This window comes from Pelophylax lessonae (genome assembly GCF_965119305.1).
Source record: "Pelophylax lessonae genome assembly, chromosome: 2".
Classification (NCBI taxonomy): Eukaryota; Metazoa; Chordata; class Amphibia; order Anura; family Ranidae; genus Pelophylax; species Pelophylax lessonae.
Genome location: NC_138769.1, coordinates 151,625,571 through 151,644,753, shown reverse-complemented (window position 1 = coordinate 151,644,753; position 19,183 = coordinate 151,625,571). Strand labels below are relative to the sequence as shown.

The 19,183-nt window shown below is 43.5% G+C and overlaps 1 protein-coding gene across 1 annotated transcript in view; it reads left to right on the top strand.

Annotated features, from left to right (window-relative positions):
* The window catches only part of PITPNA (phosphatidylinositol transfer protein alpha), a 140,415-nt gene that overhangs the window by 80,856 nt on the left and 40,376 nt on the right, over window positions 1-19,183 (top strand). Inside the window, exons 3-6 of the mRNA XM_082245153.1 lie at window positions 1,790-1,935; window positions 8,616-8,707; window positions 9,295-9,302; window positions 14,209-14,283. Of these exons, the coding sequence (XP_082101279.1) occupies window positions 1,790-1,935; window positions 8,616-8,707; window positions 9,295-9,302; window positions 14,209-14,283 (321 nt within the window). The remainder of the gene's footprint in view (window positions 1-1,789; window positions 1,936-8,615; window positions 8,708-9,294; window positions 9,303-14,208; window positions 14,284-19,183) is intronic.

Here is a 19,183-nt window from a genome sequence, read left to right as displayed (position 1 = left end):
CCCACCCATCTGCCATAGATTATATAGAACATATTACAAATGACATCCATGTCTTCATTTTCAGTCCTCCATTTTGATTCTCCTTTGGACTTTGGACTAGCGGGGTCACCAGGTATTTTATAACACAAAGGAAGGAGTGCAAGATGAGGAAAATTATGCACAGTTGTAATGGCAGGTTTTGGTTTCGGTTGCAGTTGAGGATTTACATATTCCAAGCTACATCTCAGAATTGCTGTTGTTCAGTACTATAGAACCATTAACCCCTTCATGACAAACAAATCCTAATGCCTGAACACCGTTTTAAAATTTCGACATGCGTTAGTAAAACTGTACGTATTATTGCAACAACCTAATGTATCCACAGATTGTTTTTTCAGGTTAGACTGGGCTTTCATTTGCTGGTAAATAGTAATGGATAGCTCCTGAATATTTTTTTATTATTATTATGAAAGGGATACTGGCATTAAAAAAAAATAAATAAATGTAGCTGTATATTTCTTGCTATTACCATAACCTTCCCAAGAACAACCCAAAATAAATTCTGGTCCTGACGATTGCAGCGATACAACAAATGTATATGTTATTTGTTGTTTGTACCTGTAGTAGGCCACAGAAAGAATGGTGCACATTTTGCGTTCTTTTTTTTTATCCTAACTAAAACACACTGATACTAACTAAGAAAACCTGGCCTCCTGGGTTCCAGATTGTAAGTACAGAACCTGACTTCTCGTTGAGAGCCCGGTCTCTGTGCTGGGAGCTTGTTGTGCAGCACGCTCTTGAAATATACACAAGTACGCATATATGCAGGTCAACAGTTAAAGAATCACTTCTGTGAGGCCATATATGTGTCCTGTCAGCAGGAAGAGATTAATACAACTCAGTAAGGCCCTTTTCACACATGGAGTTCAGATCCGCCTGTCAGTTTTTTGGCGGATCTGAACAGATGCCCCATGCATCCCTATGGTGCATTGGATGTCAGCGGAGACATGTCTGCTGACATCCGATCCGTCAAAACCAGACGGATGGAAACCCTATTTTCCATCCGTCTGGCGGATCAGATGAGAACGGACAGAGTCTGTTCCCATCCGATTCCCCCATAGAGATCAATGGGGACCTGACAGCTGTGTCTCCGCAGACAGCGCGGAGACACAGTTGTCCCCCGCTGAGAAAAACTGAGTCCGCCTGGCGGACTCTGTGTGTGAAAGAGCCCTAAGAAAATGGTTTAAATCACTACAGGTGTGTTCAGTAACCCTGCCGAGATCAACTGAATGCACATTTGTAATAATATAAAAAAGTTTCATCATTTCTTCTAAAGTAAAAAAATATTTTTTGAACATTATATGATAGTCCGAAGAAAGAGAAAAATGCAAGTAGATTGTTTAGTGAAGAAAGAGAAAGCTTGTATGAGAAACCAATGTTGGCAGAAAATCTGCAGAGCTGGAATATTTCAGCAGCATTCCGCTGGACAAATCGTTCTTTTTTTACACTTCAATTTTCCATCATAAGATAATGAAAAGATTATACACAATATATATGCACATTTACTGTACCAAAAACAATATTGCAATACTATCTGTGACTATTTGTGTATTTTTTATTTTTTTTTGCCGGTTATATCGTTATACTTTTATGGAAAGAGGTTTGTGCAAAAGTCTGAGAGGAACTGTTGTATGAGTAACCGTGCTTATGCCCTTGTTAAATGTGGATCGCTCCATTGACAATAACTCATTTACCTGAACTTTTGTACTATAATGTGTTCTGAGAAATGTTTTGTCTGTTCTTCTTCTAGTATCAGGTGGGCCAGCTGTACTCCGTAGCAGAAGCCAGCAAAAATGAAACCGGAGGAGGAGAAGGTGTGGAAGTACTTGTAAATGAGCCTTACGAGAAGGAAGGGGAGAAAGGGCAGTATACACACAAGATCTACCATCTACAGAGGTAATTTGAATTTTTCTAGAGAACACAGTACAATGCAGTTACAAATGCTTGTTTCCCTTTTCTAGAAACAGAATGTGGTAGATATCCTGGTTGTAGAATTCAGTGTTCAGTGTCACCACTGTGGGACCTAAGAAATGTTCTATTCTAAGGGCATTTATATACATAGATATGCACACTGGACCATAGTTGTAGTCAAAGCAGTGTCTGCTTACTCATTTAAAAAAATAAAAGTATGTTTGTTTGTGTATACAGTGGGTATGGAAAGTATTCAGACCCCCTTAAATTTTTCACTCTGTTATATTGCAGCCATTTGCTAAAATCATTTAAGTTCATTCTTCTTCCTCATGAATGTACACATAGCACCCCATACTGTCAGAAAAACACAGAATTGTTGACATTGTTGCAGATTTATTAAAAAAGAAAAACTGAAATATCACATGGTCCTAAGTATTCAGACCCTTTGCTGTGACACTCATATATTTAACTCAGGTGCTTTCCATTTCTTCTGATCATCCTTGAGATGGTTCTACACCTTCATTTGAGTCTAGCTGTGTTTGATTATACTGATTGGACTTGATTAGGAAAGCCACACACCTGTCTATATAAGACCTTCCAGATCACAATGCATGTCAGAGCAAATGAGAATCATGAGGTCAAAGGAACTGCCTGAAGAGCTCAGAGACAGAATTGTGGCAAGGCACAGATCTGGCCAAGGTAACAAAAAGATTTCTGCTGCACTTAAGGTTCCTAAGAGCACAGTGGCCTCCATAATCCTCAAATGGAAGACGTTTGGGATGACCAGAACCCTTCCTAGAGCTGGCCGTCCGGCCAAACTGAGCTATCGGGGGAGAAGAGCCTTGGTGAGAGAGGTAAAGAAGAACCCAAAGATCACTGTGGCTGAGCTCCAGAGATGCAGTCAGGAGATGGGAGAAAGTTGTAGAAAGTCAACCATCACTGCAGCCCTCCACCAGTCGGGGCTTTATGGCAGAGTGGCCCGACGGAAGCCTCTCCTCAGTGTAAGACACATGAAAGCCCGCATGGAGTTTGCTAAAAAACACCTGAAGGACTCCAAGATGGTGAGAACTAAGATTCTATGGTCTGATGAGACCAAAATAGAACTTTTTGGCCTTAATTCTAAGCGGTATGTGTGGAGAAAACCAGGCACTGCTCATCACCTGTCCAATACAGTCCCAACAGTGAAGCATGGTGGTGGCAGCATCATGCTGTGGGGGTGTTTTTCAGCTGCAGGGACAGGACGACTGGTTGCAATTGAGGGAAAGATGAATGCGGCCAAGTACAGGGATATCCTGGACAAAAACCTTCTCCAGAGTGCTCTGGACCTCAGACTGGGCCGAAGGTTTACCTTCCAACAAGACAATGACCCTAAGCACACAGCTAAAATAACGAAGGAGTGGCTTCACAACAACTCCGTGACTGTTCTTGAATGGCCCAGCCAGAGCCCTGACTTAAACCCAATTGAGCATCTCTGGAGAGACCTAAAAATGGCTGTCCACCAACGTTTACCATCCAACCTGACAGAACTGGAGAGGATCTGCAAGGAGGAATGGCAGAGGATCCCCAAATCCAGGTGTGAAAGACTTGTTGCATCTTTCCCAAAAAAGACTCCTGGCTGTATTAGATCAAAAGGGGGCTTCTACTAAATACTGAGCAAAGGGTCTGAATACTTAGGACCATGTGATATTTCAGTTTTTCTTTTTTAATAAATCTGCAACAATGTCAACAATTCTGTGTTTTTCTGTCAGTATGGGGTGCTATGTGTACATTCATGAGGAAGAAGAATGAACTTTAAATGATTTTAGCAAATGGCTGCAATATAACAAAGAGTGAAAAATTTAAGGGGGTCTGAATACTTTCCGTACCCACTGTATATACACAGTATCTCAAAAAAGTGAGTACACCCCTCAAATTTTTGTTAATATTTTATTATATGTTTTTATGTGAAAACACTGAAGAAATTACACTTTGCTACAATGTAAAGTAGTGAGTGTACAGCTTGTATAACAGTGTAAATTTGCTGTCCCCTCAAAATAACTCAACACACAGCCATTAATGTCTAAACTGCTGGCAACAAAAGTGAGTACACCCCTAAGTGAAAAGGTCTAAATTGGGCTCAGAGTGTCAAAATTTTGTGGCCACAATTTTTTTTCCATCACTGCCTTAACCCTCTTGGGCATGAAGTTCACCAGAGCTTCACAGGTTGCCACTGGAGTCCTCTTCCACTTCTCCATGACTACATCACGGAGCTGGTGGATGTTAGAGACCTTGCACTCCTCCACCTTCCCTTTGGGGATGCCCCAGAGATGCTCAATAGGGTTTAGATCGGCAGACATGCTTGGTCAGTCTATCACCTTTACCCTCAACTTCTTTAGCAAGGCAGTGGTCATCTTGGAGATGTGTTTGGGGTCGTTATCATGTTGGAATACTGCCCTGCAGCCCAGTCTCTGGAGGGAGGGGGATCATGCTCTGCTTCACTATGTCACGGTGCATGTTGGCATTCATGGTTCCCTCAATGAACTGTAGCTCCCCAGTGTCAGCATCTCCCAAAAGTGAGTACACCCCTTACATTTTTGTAAATATTTTATTATATCTTTTCATGTGACAACACTGAAGAAATTACACTTTGCTACAATGTTAAGTAGTGAGTGTACAGCTTGTATAACAGTGTAAATTTGCTGTCCCCTCAAAAATAATTTAACACCTAGCCATTAATGTCTATACCTCTGGCAACAAAAGTGAGTACACCCCTAAGTGAAAATGTCCAAATTGGGTCCAATTAGCCATTTTCTCTCCCCGTTGTCATGTGACTCGTTAGTGTTACAAGGTCTCAGGTGTGAAAGGGGAGTAGGTGTGTTAAATTTGGTGTTATCGCTCTCACTATCTCTCACTGGTCACTGTAAGATCAACATGGCACCTCGTGGCAAAGATCACTTGAGAATCTGAAAAAAAAAAGAATTGTTGCTCTACGTAAAGATGGCCTAGCCTATAAGATGGCCAAGACCCTGAAACTGAGCTGCAGCACGGTGGCCAAGACCATACAGAGGTTTACCAGGACAGGTTCCACTCAGAACAGGCCTTGCTGTGGTTGACCAAAGCAGTTGAGTGCACGTGCTCCACATCATATCCAGAGGTTGTCTTTGGGACATAGACGTAAGACTGCTGCCAGCATTGTACTGTGACATACTGAAGCAAAGCATGATCCCCTCCCTTCAGAAACCGGTCCGCAGAGCAGTATTCCAACATAACGACCCCAAGCATACCTCCAAGGGTACCACTGTCTTGCTAAAGAAGCTGAGGGTAAAGGTGATGGACTGGCCAAGCATGTCTCCAAACCTAAACCCTATTGAACATCTGTGGGGCATGTTCAAACAGAAGGTGGAGGAGTGCAAGGTCTCTAATATTCACTAGCTCCGTGATGTCGTCATGGAGCAGTGGAAGAGGACTCCAGTGGAAACCTGTGAAGCTCTGGTGAACGCCATACCCAGGAAGGTTAAGGCAGGCCTGGAAAATAATGGTTGCCACGCAAAATATTGACACATTGGGGACAATTTGGACATTTTCATTTAGGGGTGTACTCACTTTTGTTGCCAGCAGTTTATACATTAAAGGCTATGTGTTGAGTTATTATGAGGGGACAGCAAATGTAAAAAGTGTAATTTCTTTAGTGTCGTCACATGAAAAGCTATAATAAAATATTTACAAAAATGTGAGGGGTGTACTCACTTTTGTGAGATACTGTATAACTGCCAAGAAGGTTAAAGGACTGCACACAATCTAATATTTCAGGTTTGCGTTGGTGAGTTGATTAACCCAAGAACTTTTACCTCTTTTGATCACGATTAGCCTGTCGTTTTTCCCCAGACACTGAACTGTACCCCATAACTTAATAGGGGTAATGCTCATGTCTTAATTTCCTTTATTTTGTAACCGTTGTTGAGGTAGCGAATATAATGTTTCATCTTTTTGTCTGTTCTTGCTCACAAGTTTTAACGAGGTTCAAAGCTCTGCTAGTTAAATTTTCCTAAAATTTTTTATTTATGAAAGCATCTTGGGCATTCATCTAGATGTGCACGCTCTGAGCTTCCGGTCTCCAGCATAGATAAGTAAAGATCAAGCAGAGAGATGCTAAGGATGTTTACTTGCCAACAACAGACCTGCAGGCAATCTAGCAAACCTCCCTTGACTATTTTTTGTTGCCATTCATGCAACATTTTTAGTTGCCCTTCACTACATTTAATAGTGCCGTTCTGTATTTTAGAAATGTTAACTTTAGGACAAAACTGCAGTGATTCTGATTGGTCAAAACATTGCACTTGTTCTTCTAATTCACTCTGTAACATATATGAAGACATTCGGTTGAATGACATGACCTTGGAAGAAAAAGTATACCTACTTGTTAGCACAGCGGGTAAAAGACTCCAGCCTCATCTTGGCATTGGGTGGACCACGTTGCCATCTTGGGTGGAAATGCCTAATCTCCAGATTATAAGGACTTCATCTGTGATGGCTTAATATTGGGAGGAGAGTCTATTACAACGTATTACCTACTGTAACTGTAATCCATATGCTTTTTTCTTAATAAAAGCTGCCACGGGGCAGAACTAGAACACACACTGAGCTGATATTTCCCAGGTTGCTTGGCAGAGCCTTGGATTCTCTCTGGTTGAACTGGAGTTCTTGACCTGGTGAAGCAAACCCTGCACTGGTCTGCTAAACTGTTAGTTTTAAGCAGTTTGAAGATGATGAAAAATATGGAAAGGTTGGTACCGGCGCTACCTGTTGTAAATATGTATTGTCCTAGATCCTATAGGTGTGTACTCATCATAAAAACAAAGATATAAATAAATAATCCACGAGTGATGATAAAGTGCAAGTGCCAATAATAGGATCTATATTTGGGCTAGAATGTCTATGTCCATAAAGGTGCTCAGTGCTAGAAATAAATGTTGAAAACTTTTTAGTAAAACAAGGGGCAAAAATAATGAATTTTATTCATATAGTGCTAAAAAGTGCAATATCCAGTGCCGGGGTATGTAAATAAATCAATATAATAAATAAACTTTTAGTGAACAATCCACAAGAATTATTAAGGCTGCATTCACACTTGAGCGTAGCGTTTTTTTACCGCGATTTTACCGCGATTTTTACCGCGATTTTTTCAGGCGTTTTTCATTGACCTCTATCAAAAACGCTGGTAATCAGCCCAAAAAGAAGCTCATGTACTTTTTTCAGCTACAGGCGTTTTGCAAAACGCTCAGATGTGAACAGGGGCCATTTAAATGAATGGGGTTTTACTTGTTGGGCGTTTTGGAAGCATTTCTTTTAAGCGTTTTTGGAGCTGAAAACGCCCAGGTGTGAATGGAGCCTTAAATCGGAATAAAAATAAATATTAATAAAGGGAGAAGGCCCCTTTAATAAAGTTCTGGGGACAGTACCCATGCAAAGGGAAGGGTTAGTGAGATAAAGGGCGGAGTTTCGTACGGTAAAGTCACTTCCGGTTTTGCAGTCTCTAGCCGTGGAACGCGGAAGCATCCCGGCGCCTGCATTGAACACTGAACTCGATCAGCCTGAATAGTGAGTTTATCTTACTTGCCTCTATTTTGAATGGATATACTGCACCATGGGGTTTTCTCTGTTTTGAGCATTCAGGTCGGACCTGCATCTCTGAGGATCCTCCTGAGTTTGCCCACTACAACAGATCGAACCCCGGAGACTTCTATTTTGCTTGACTTTGCAGATTACCCTTGTCTTAATTCAGCACCCTATACTGAAGGGTGAAAAGGGTGAGTGCAATACCTAGTGGGCATCCTAGGTATAGGCACTTAATTCACTAGGCTCTTTTATCTCACTAACCCTTCCCTTTGCACGGGGCACTGTCCCCAGCACTTTATTAAAGAGGCCTTCTCCCTTTTATTTATATTTATTTTTATTCTGATTTATATATTTCTTGTGGATTGTTCACTAGAAGTTTATTTATTATATTGATTTATTTACATACCCCGCACTGGATATTGCACTTTTTAGCACTATATGAATAATAATTTTTGCACCTTGTTTTACTAAAAAGTTTTCAACATTTATTTCTAGCACTGAGCACCTTTATGGGCATTGACATTCTAGCCCAAATATAGATCCTATTATTGGCACTTGCACTTTATCATCACTCGTGGATTATTTATTTATATCTTTGTTTTTATGATGAGTACACACCTATAGGATCTAGGACAATACATATTTACAACAGGTAGCGCCGGTACCAACCTTTCCATACCTTTCATTTACACTTAACTTGGTGCCAGCTTCACACCTGTACACACAGTATACACATTTTTTTTTATATTCCATAGCACTGGTCACCCCCCCCCTTTTTTTTTCTTCAAAGTTTGAAGATGATGGTTACTATAATCCTAGTTGAGGCAATTTTTTTCAACTTTATTGGAATTTTTAGTATAACCAGTGTATGCTCGTACATTTATATGATTTCAATTTATTGTAGATATTGTGTTATCTTTTCTATAGCTCAAATGTTAGGACAGTTCAACATGATCCTAGCAAAATGTGTTTATTCCAACTTTGCTTGCTTACGGAAGTTTACGTCACATAAAAAGTGCTCTGTTTTCCTAAATGAAATGAAACCTATTCATTCATTGTTTTGTGTACAGCAAAGTCCCGACATTTGTACGGATGTTGGCGCCTGAAGGAGCACTAAATATGCACGAAAAGGCCTGGAATGCTTACCCTTACTGCAGAACCGGTGAGTAGAGAGGCGATAATCAGATGAATAGTTCTCCTGTCTCTTACTAACAATATGGTCTGCAGCAGCACAGTCTGACTGTGCAGCCTCTTTGCTCTAGTTGTGACTTTGTTACCTAATCTGCATGTGCTTCTCACTTGCACTGCTCTTTTTTCATGAATAATTCAGACCATTTTGACAGGCATCTTGTTACCAAAGTTGGGAGAGGAAGGAGGACTAAAAAGATGCTAACGTGGCACCAACATGCTGTATTTGTCTCCCTGAGGATATCTCCTTGCTTGGTGGCATCCCCTGACCTACTCTGTTTAAAATGGAACAGTGCGACTTTTCTTGATATCTGTATTTAAACCCAGGGCCCTGACCTTCTAGAGAATCAGCAATGAGTACTTGGCTTTATTGTACATGCTTAACATCACATTAGATCTAATTGGTGTCCTGCTGTGGAGTAGCAATAAAACACAAAGTATAAAGAACAGAGTAATATGGGAAGAAAAGAGCAAGGATATGAAATATTGAATATATTCAGTGTCAAATTAATTAGTAACATTTTTCTTTTTCTTTTTTTTTTTTCATGTTGCATCGATCAGTAATTACAGTAAGTACTGTTTTTATTTCTTAATTATAACCAAAGCAGATCTTAAGTTTAAATAAAAACACAGACTAAATTGCTAGTTATAGAGTACTGGATTATACTTAGATATTCTTCAAAAAAGGCTTAAATGTTTCTAGTTGGAGGGGGGGGGGGGGGGGGGCGGCTATTTAGTGATTTACAACCCTCAGCTCATTAAAGTGAAATTTTAGGCCCCTGATTAGGTCCACCATTCAGTTTTTCAGGCGGACCCAATCAGACCCTCCAGTCAGGGCTGATCCTAGGGTCACAGACACCTGGGTGCAGGAATATTTATGGCGCCCTCACATGAGCGTGGTCATCTTACTAACCCCTCCCCTTTTTTATAATGGGACCTGGAGGGGGGGGGGTCTCTAACAGAGGCCCTCTCTGTGTCCATTACAGAGTCTTTAAGAGCCCCCACCAGGCCCCATTAATGGGGTCCAATGGATCCTGGAGGGGTCTCTCTCGAATAGAGGTCCTCTCTGTGTCCATTTGAGAGTCTGTTAGAAGGAGCCCCCACCAGGCCCCATTAGAGCCTACAACGGAGTGTAATAGGGCATGGAGGGGGGTTTATCTAACAGAGGCCCTCACTGTGCCTTATGGAGAGTCTTTGCTAGAAAGAGTCCCCTCCAGGCCCCTTAAGAGACTAAATTAGAGTGTCACTGAACAATAGTAAAAATAAACAATATTATATTAATAGCACGTTGATGTCAAGGCCCAGCCCTAGAAGACTTCACTTACCTTAAATAATGGATACTGGGGCTGGCTGCTGGTCCTGATTTCTGGCTGCTGGTCCTGGCTTTTTGGGCTTTGCTGCTGGTCCTGATTCCTGGCTGCTGGTCCTGATTCCTGGCTGCTGGTCCTGATTCCTGGTTTTTGGAGCTGGCCTGCTGGTCCTGATTCCTGGCTGCTGGTCCTGATTCCTGGCTGCTGGTCCTGATTCCTGGTTTCTGGGGCTGGCCTGCTGGTCCTGATTCCTGGCTGCTGGTCCTGATTCCTGGCTGCTGGTCCTGATTCCTGGCTGCTGGTCCTGATTCCTGGCTGCTGGTCCTGATTCCTGGCTGCTGGTTCTCCTGATTCCTGGCTTCTGGGACTGGGCTTCTGTTCCTGATTCCTGGCTTCTGGGGCTGGCTGCTGGTCCTGATTCCTGGCTGCTGGTCCTCCTGATTCCTGGCTTCTGGGACTGGGCTTCTGTTCCTGATTCCTGGCTTCTGGGGGCTGGCTGCTGGTCCCTGGGGGCTGGCTGCTGGTCCCTGGGGGCTGGCTGCTGGTCCCTGGGGGCTGGCTGCTGGTCCCTGGGGGCTGGCTGCTGGTCCCTGGGGGCTGGCTGCTGGTCCCTGGGGGCTGGCTGCTGGTCCCTGGGGGCTGGCTGCTGGTCCCTGGGGGCTGGCTGCTGGTCCCTGGGGGCCGGCTGCTGGTCCTGATTCCTGGCTGCTGGTCCTGAGATCTAAGAGCTGGGGTCTGGCTGCTGGTCCTGTGGCCTGGCTTCTGGGGCTGGGTCCTGGCTTCTGGGGCTGGGCTGCTAGTCTTGAGGACTGGCTGCTGGGGTCTGGCTGCTTGGGCCTGGCTTTGGCTGCTGGGGCTGGAGCTGGGGCATGGCTGGGCCTCTTTGCTGCTGGTCCCTTTTTGAGGGGAAAGGGCAAACAGAACGGATCCTTCTGCAGACTGTTTTCCCTAAAGTAAAGGGCCGGTCTTGTATACGAGGGGTGATGAGTCCGGGGGTACAGTGTCAATTATGACTTATGAGTCTGGGGGTGCAGCAAGAGCAGTGTCATATATGGGGGGTGATGAGTCTGGGGGTGCAGGGAGGACAGTATTATATAATAGAGTGCACCCTTCCAGGATCAGCCCTGATGAGGTAACAACTTTATGTAACAAACAAAAGCAGTCCAAACATCCCCCAGACTCATGTGCAGCACAGCTACCCTCCTCAAAATCGGCACTCTACATTTATGTGTAGCTAAGAGGAAACAAGTGAGCACAACTCAAAATGGAGCAAACGCTGCTTCCCTCAGTGGGCTCACATTTCGCACACTAGGCTGGCTGCAGCACAAGTATCACAAGACTTGCCCTAGCCCCTCTTGCTCACTACACACGCGCCAGAGAACCCCAGCCGCTTCTGCCGACGTGACCATTGTGCACAGGCACTGCTCAATGCAGTCATAGACCTGAAGTCTTTCTGAGCCCAGGAGCGAAGCGCGCGCTGCCAAATCTCACGTCCCTGGCCATAGGGAGGCAGCGTGCAGTTGAATGTAAGTGCACTTCTCCTCGCGTGGCGCCTGGGTGCGCTGCACCCTCCCAGGTTTGGCCCTGCCTCCAGTCTCCTTTATGGAGCAGCAGGTGTCAACGGACATTTGTCTGTTGACACCCGCCGACATCCGATCAGATCCTATCTGCTAAAGACAGATGAATGGGGGATCCATTCCCCATCCGTCTGGTGGATCTGATCGGATGGCAGTCAAGTGTAAACAGGCGGTCAGTTTACATCTGATCGCCCATAGAAGAGAGTGGGTTAAATCAGTGTCCTCTCCGCTGACCAGCTATCCGCCTGCTCAATGGACAGATTCCCTGCTTAGCAGGCAGACCCCAATTGAGCCCTTCCATGTATAAAGGACCTTATTTGTTAGTGTTTTTTTTCTCAAAATTTCAGTTGGATCTTACATATTTGCCCGCTTTTCTTGGGGGGAAAAAGCTCTGCTGTGTTCTGCATGGTAGTTTAGTTGTCATGGTTCTGTTTAGATGAGAATTCTCCCTGCAAGTTCTTTTTCCCAGCGTCTCTGAGGTACCACAATCAGAAGTTTTGATTGTAGAGCTGATATACTAAGGTCACTTCAGACATAATCCAGTGAGAAGCCTGAAGGTGAATGGACTGCACTGAACTCCCTGTGCATATGTCAACAATGGACTTTTTTAAAAGAGTGAACCGGCTGACGTAAAGATGTGATTGTCTTTAAAGGAGATGGATAGATAAAATTACTAACACTGGTTAAACATCAGTTGGAAGGTGAGGTGAAATCACAGCTTGCGGTATTATTTACTTTTCTAGTTAATAGAAATTTAACATCACGGTCAGTACCTGTTTTTCTGATGGTAGCAGCAGAAAGGGCATTACAGTAATTCTCATAAAACCTCCCAGTTTAGGCACTCCTGTATAAAGGTGCCTTAGATTTCAATGGAATTGAAGAGGACTCTTTTCTTTTAAACAATATATTTTGGGCCACCTGGGCAAAAAAGAGCTAAAAATTCTTTTATTTTTTTTTATTTTTAACTCCTATTCTTTGTATACTTCATATTCAGTGGTAGGTTTTTAGTGAGACTAGGGCAGTGTTTTCTGTGTCTGGTACACTTGCCAGCAGGGCTGAAACAAGGGGAGGGGCTAGGGGGGCAGGAGGGTCACCAGCCCTGGGCGCAGTATCATCCTGCAGAGGAAGAGGCACTGGGAGAATGTCATTGCTCCATTCTCCATCTCCCTAAATGACAGGAGTAATACTGCGGGAATAAAGCGGTGCATATGTAGAACTACTTTACATCCCATGCTCATTTCCACTTACAGGTGGGGGACAATAAAAAACATGATTGCGCAGCATTTATAATGCCCCCTTCAACCTCTTGCTACCCATGTAACATATCTGTGCGGCAGCAGAAGGGTGGGCTTTACCACCCACATGCCACACATATGCATCACTTTGTTGGGTAAACAATTTTTCTGTGCTGAGAGCAGGCTCACCGCACACTCCTAGCAGAGAGACTAAGCTGTGACACCACAGATGCAGGGGCATTTTTCTTAACCGCGACACCACAAACGCAGAGCCTTTTTTTTTTTTTCCTGAGACACCACAGTTGCAATGGCATTTGTTTCCTAACGGGCCACTGACACAGGGACATTTTGCCTTTTAGCGACACATAGACACAGGGACATTTTTCCTTATGACACCACCAACACAGGGACATTTTTCCTTCCAGGGACACCACCGGCCAAGGGCTACCTATATATTTTTTTAGTGACGCCGCTGGTGCAGGGGCATTTCTTACCTCCAGTGACACCACTACAGAGGGATGGGCACATTTTTGGTTGACCTTGTCCCACCACTGCTTGCCAGATAGAAATAGGAGAACGTTCTATGTGATGTTAGCCAAGTTCTTTAAGTTTGCGGTGATCTGAAAGCAGCTCAAAAGGCAAGGTGCATTCAAAGTTCCTGTGCTCACAAACCTGCTTGTGTAAGTGGGGAGAGAAAATCTAACAAAATATATACGTTGTTCTTTAATTGCCAAGTAGTACTCGACAAAAGAATAGGAAATTCTTATGATGGCATTTGAAGTTCCAAGGCTGCTACTGCTGTCTCGGCCAACTGTGTGACCTTTTAATTTGTGTTCAACCACAGTTGGCTATTCATGCAGTGGATCCAGAAATGTTTCTGTTACATTTTGGTACTGGTTTTATTGCAGACAGAATACTTTCCCTTGGGAACATTTGTTGATGGCTCGCTGGGGAATGTTATTGTATTAATAGCTTTGTAGTTCCCTCAGTTGCAATTATCTCATGAATCAGTGCCTGCACTGCTAAAATTATTTTACACTGGGTTTGGACTTCAGGCTTGTGCACTATTCCTGGGTTTGTTGGTCACTAAGACAAAAAAAGAATAGGTAATAATTATTCACCTAATTTTGCATAGTTGTAAAAATAATTTACTGGTCCTCATGAAACAAGGAATCATTTTATCACATCCTATTCTCTTGATGCTCTTGTGCTGCATATTTTAATATTTTTAGAATGTGGTCAATACAAACTAACAGTCTTGGTACATTTAATTGCTAATTAAAGTTCACTGTAAAATGAGTGAAGATGGCTCAGTAAGAGATAACCACATTATGACATGTGCTTACATTTCAGAATGAATACATGAAGGAGGATTTTTTGATTAAGATTGAGACGTGGCACAAGCCAGATCTTGGCATGCAAGACAATGTAAGTGACAGGCACAAAGCTTCTTCATTATTATTATCGTTATTGGCTTGGGAATGTTTCTAATCACTATGTGTTAGATGTATTTTTAGCATGTTGTAAGTTCTTAAACACGGCCTGTTAGCCTGTACTTTTTAAATGAAAAAATGTATTCATTTAAAGGCTTTTATTATGTATGTATGTATGTATGGGCAAAATAAAACAGGAAAAGTCTTTGGCACACCTTTCCAAATTGTGCACATTTTTCCTTATTTTGTGCACATTTTTCCTTATTTTGTCTCTTTAAAAATCATGTAATTACAGAATAATACCAGTTGCTAGATTTGTAACTTAATTTGCTCTGCCTTTGCTGCATTAAAATCCCAAGTAGTATTATTAGCCCTACCCTGTTCCCCTCTGGGAACTACAAAACACCTCCTCATTATGTTATGGAGGTGAAGAGGGAAGGTAATATATTGTCCTTACATACACTGCTCCTCAAAAAAATTAAAGGAACACTTTGAAAACACATCAGATCTCAGTTGTGACAAATCTTATGCTGGATATCTATAATGATATAGACTGGGTAATGTGTTAAGAACAAAAGGATGCCACATTGTTTGATGGAAATGAAAACTATAAACCTACAAAGGGCTGAATTCAGATACCCTGAAAATCAAAGTGAAAAAATTATGCAGCAGGCTAGTCCATTTTGCTGAAATTTCATTGCAGCAACTCAAAGTGGTACTTAGTAGTTTGTATGGCCCCTACGTGCTTGTATGCATGCCACACAAAGTCAGGGCATGCTCATAATGAGACGACTGATGGTGTCCCGGGGTATTTCCTCCCAGATCTGGACCAGGGCATCACTGAGCTCCTGAACAGACTGAGCTGCAACCTGGCGGCGTCAGATGGACCCAAACATAACGTCCCAGAGGTGTTCTATTGGATTTTGGTCAGGCGAGTGTGGGGGCCATTCAATGGTGTCAAATCCTTCATCCTCCAGGAACTGGCTGCATACTGTTACCACATGAGACCGGGCATTGTCGTGCACCAGGAAGAACCCAGGTCCCACTGCACCAGCTTAGGGTCTGACAATGGGTCCAAGGATTTCATCCTGATACCTTAAAGCTGTCAGGGTGTCATTGTCCAGCCTGTAGAGGTCTCTGTGTCCCTCCATGGGTATGCCTCCCCAGACCATCACTCACCCACCATCAAACCAGTCATGCTGAACGATGTTACAGGCAGCATAACGTTTTTCATGGCTTCTCCAGACCCTTTCACATCTGTCATATGTGCTGAGGGTGAACCTGCTCCCATCTATGAAAAGCACAGGGCGCCAATGGTGGACCTGCCAATTGTGGTGTTCAATGGCAAATATCAATCAAGCTCCACAATGCCGGGCAGTGAGCACAGGGCCCACTAGAGGACGTTGGGCCCTCAGGCCACCTCATGAAGTCTGTTTCTGATTGGTCAGACATTTACACCAGTTGCCTGCTGGAGGTAATTTTGTAGGGCTCTGGCAGTGCTCATCTTGTTCCTCCTTGCACAAAGGAGGAGATACCAGTCCTGCTGATGGGTTAAGGACCTTCTACGGCCCTTTCCAGGTCTCCTAGAGCAGTGGTCCTCAACCCTGGTCCTCAGGGCCCACTAACAGGCCAGGTTTGCAAGATAACTGAAATCCATCCCAGGTGATATAATTTGCTGCTCAGTGATTGCAGTACTCTAGTCTGCATCTCCCCAAGGTAATACTTAAAATCTGGCCTGTTAGTGGGCCCTGAGGACCGGAGTTGAGGACCACTGTCCTAGAGTATAACATCGTTGAATATCAGCGCTCTCACAATTTAGCAGCCAGCATTAACCACAATGTGATACAAGAAATAGAAAACAAAATGCAGCGCTTATAACTGAAGAATTGAATATGATATAAAATGTGCGTGTATGTGTATATATATATATATCTATATATATATATATATAGATATATATATATAATATACATTTTATGAGTCCACTCCAAGATGGCATATAGGGTTGTATGATCCACCAGCAACACCCTTATATGTGGTAATCCGTCTATTCAGAGACAAAGACAGTGAAGACCTCCACCACACACAGAGTAGCCGATTGGCCTCTTACCAGATAGTTATGACCACCGCTCTCACAATGGTCATACAACGCTTGATGTTACAAAGCTGGACAGTCGACCCAGGAAGCCTCCAATAGGTACTCCCAAGAAATCCAGATATCGAATCCCAGATCAGGAACTATCAAGCACCGTCACTCCCAAAAGTTAAAAAACGAGGGGAAGACCATGGTGAAGTACGTTCCAACAAGTGTGTATTTATTGAAGATAAAATGCACTCACCAGATATATCATCATAAAACAGCCTTTAAAATGCATAAACCGCTGTGTAACAGTAAGATCCTTCCAGCTTGTGACGTCGACCCACACTGAAACCACGCCTACATGTTTCGCAGGCAACTACGTCATCGGGGGGGGGGGGGCGTCAGCTGTCAGGGTGTCATTTTCCAGCCTGTAGAGGTCTGTGTGTCCCTCCATGGGTATGCCTCCCCAGACCATCACTGACCCACCACCAAACTGGTCATGCTGAACGATGTTACAGGCAGCATAACGTTCTTCGTGGCTTCTCCAGACCCTTTCACATCTGTCATATGTGCTGTGGGTGAACCTGCTCCCATCTATGAAAAGCACAGGGCACCAGTGGTGGGCCTGCCAATTCTGGTGTTCAATGGCAAATATCAATCAAGCTCCACAATGCCGGGCAGTGAGCACAGGGCCCACTAGAGAACGTTGGGCCCTCAGGCCACCTCATGAAGTCTGTTTCTGATTGGTCAGACATTTACACCAGTTGCCTGCTGGAGGTCATTTTGTAGGGCTCTGGCAGTGCTCATCCTGTTCCTCCTTGCACAAAGGAGCAGATACCAGTCCTGCTGATGGGTTAAGGACCTTCTACGTCCCTTTCCAGGTCTCCTAGAGTAACTGCCGGTCTTCTGAAATCTCCATGCTCTTGAGACTGCTGGAAGACACAGCAAACCTTCTGGCAATGGCACTTATTGATGTGCCATCCTAGAGGAGTCGGACTGCCTGTGCAATCTCTATAGGGTCCAGTTATCACCATATGCTAACAGTAGTGACACTGACCCTAGCCAAATGCAAAACTAGTGAAAAACAGAAAGGATGAGTAGAAAAAAAACAAGCCCGTGGCCTCCACCTGTAAAACCATTTCTGTTTTGGAGGTTGTCTTATTGTTGCTCATCTAGTGCACCTGTTGTTAATTCCATTAACACCAAAGCAGCTGAAACTGATTAACAACCCCCTCTGCTACTTAACTGACCAGATCAATGTTCCAGGAGTTTTATTGACTTGATGCTATACTCTGATTAAAAAGTGTTCCTTTAATTTTTTTGAGCAGTGTAGTTCCTGCCTAGAGTGACAACATTCTTTCATAGATACAATACAGTGAGTGGTCACCCTAGAACAGGTCTGGATCGCCTGGTTAAAAAAAAAAAAACTTAAAAAAGAAAACTAATGCAACCACCACATCTGTGGACTGGTAAGCAACAATATATTATTTTTTTCAGGGGTTTAAATACACTTGAAAGTAGACTTGTCACAACCCAGGGCGAGAATATGATTTAAAAATGCTTAGAGATTTTCTTCATTAGATATAGGGATTTGGGCATTTATGCAGATACTGTATTGACATTTTTAGAAAAAGTGGGCTTTGACTAAGTCATCTATTTCTAACAGTCACTGACAGTAGATTCAGGGGCAGTGCCAAGCTTAACTTTGAAAGCAAAAGACGAGATTTGAATATAAATATTAATAAATTATAAAAACCTCTAGATCTTCTGATTTAGCATTGTTTTCACTCAAGGTGGTCTCTGCTTTTGGACAATTTTTTAGTTGTATGCTTAAAGCAGCGCTCCACCCAATAGGAGAAGTTCCGCTTTAAGGGCTCATGTTTGCGAAATTGACCTTTTGGGGAGGAGGGGGGAGGGGTGCGAGTACCCAATTTCGACACTCCACTCCAATCGCCCCAGGCAATCGGTAGCGGAAGATCTTCTCTCCCCCCCTCGAAGTCTTCTGGCACACATGACAGGTCCCAGAGTGCAGCCCCGCTCGTGCAATGCCAGTGAGCACCCGGCTGTGAACCCACAAGCTGTCACAGCCGTGTGCCCATAGTGAAGATGCCATGCCGGCGAGGGGGGGACACAGGGAGAACACGACTGGGGTGAGCACATCACTGGATCATGGGACAGGTGATTGGCTGTTTATTAAAAGTCAGTAGCTACAGTTTTTGTAGCTGCTGACTTTGTTTTCACTTAAGAAACTGGAGCCAATTTGAATTGCCCAGGTTTATTATAGGTTTGCTTTAACCACCTCATAACCATCCATGTAAATAAATTGCCAGTTTGAGAGCACTTTTTATAAATGTTCATTTTTGTAATGTGCATGCGCACCAGATGCGCTAACAACTCCTGTGATCGGGCTGTCAGCAAGTTCGCAGGGAAAAAACAGAGCCGCTCGGAGTGGCTCTGTGCCTTGCAATCACTGTAAACAAAAAAAACCGCAATCACAAGTAGTAAAAAAATGATCAGCAGCCAGCCCTTCCTTTCCTCTCAGAACAGCTTGACTGTAATTTGCTCTAACACATCTCTTGGACAGCTGCAGAAAGAGGGACGGAGGGGGGCAGGCTGGTGCACTGGTATACCCCTCCACATACACATCATGTGCCTGTCCAGGGCTAACTGCTGAAGGGAAGAGAGCAGCCACAACTGATATTTAAGCCACTCCCCCTCCAGCATTTATACCAGCATTTATACATTATTATGACCCCTCTATATAATCTATATATACCCTCTCCTGCCTGTACATGTGTGAGCATGATCCTCCTAT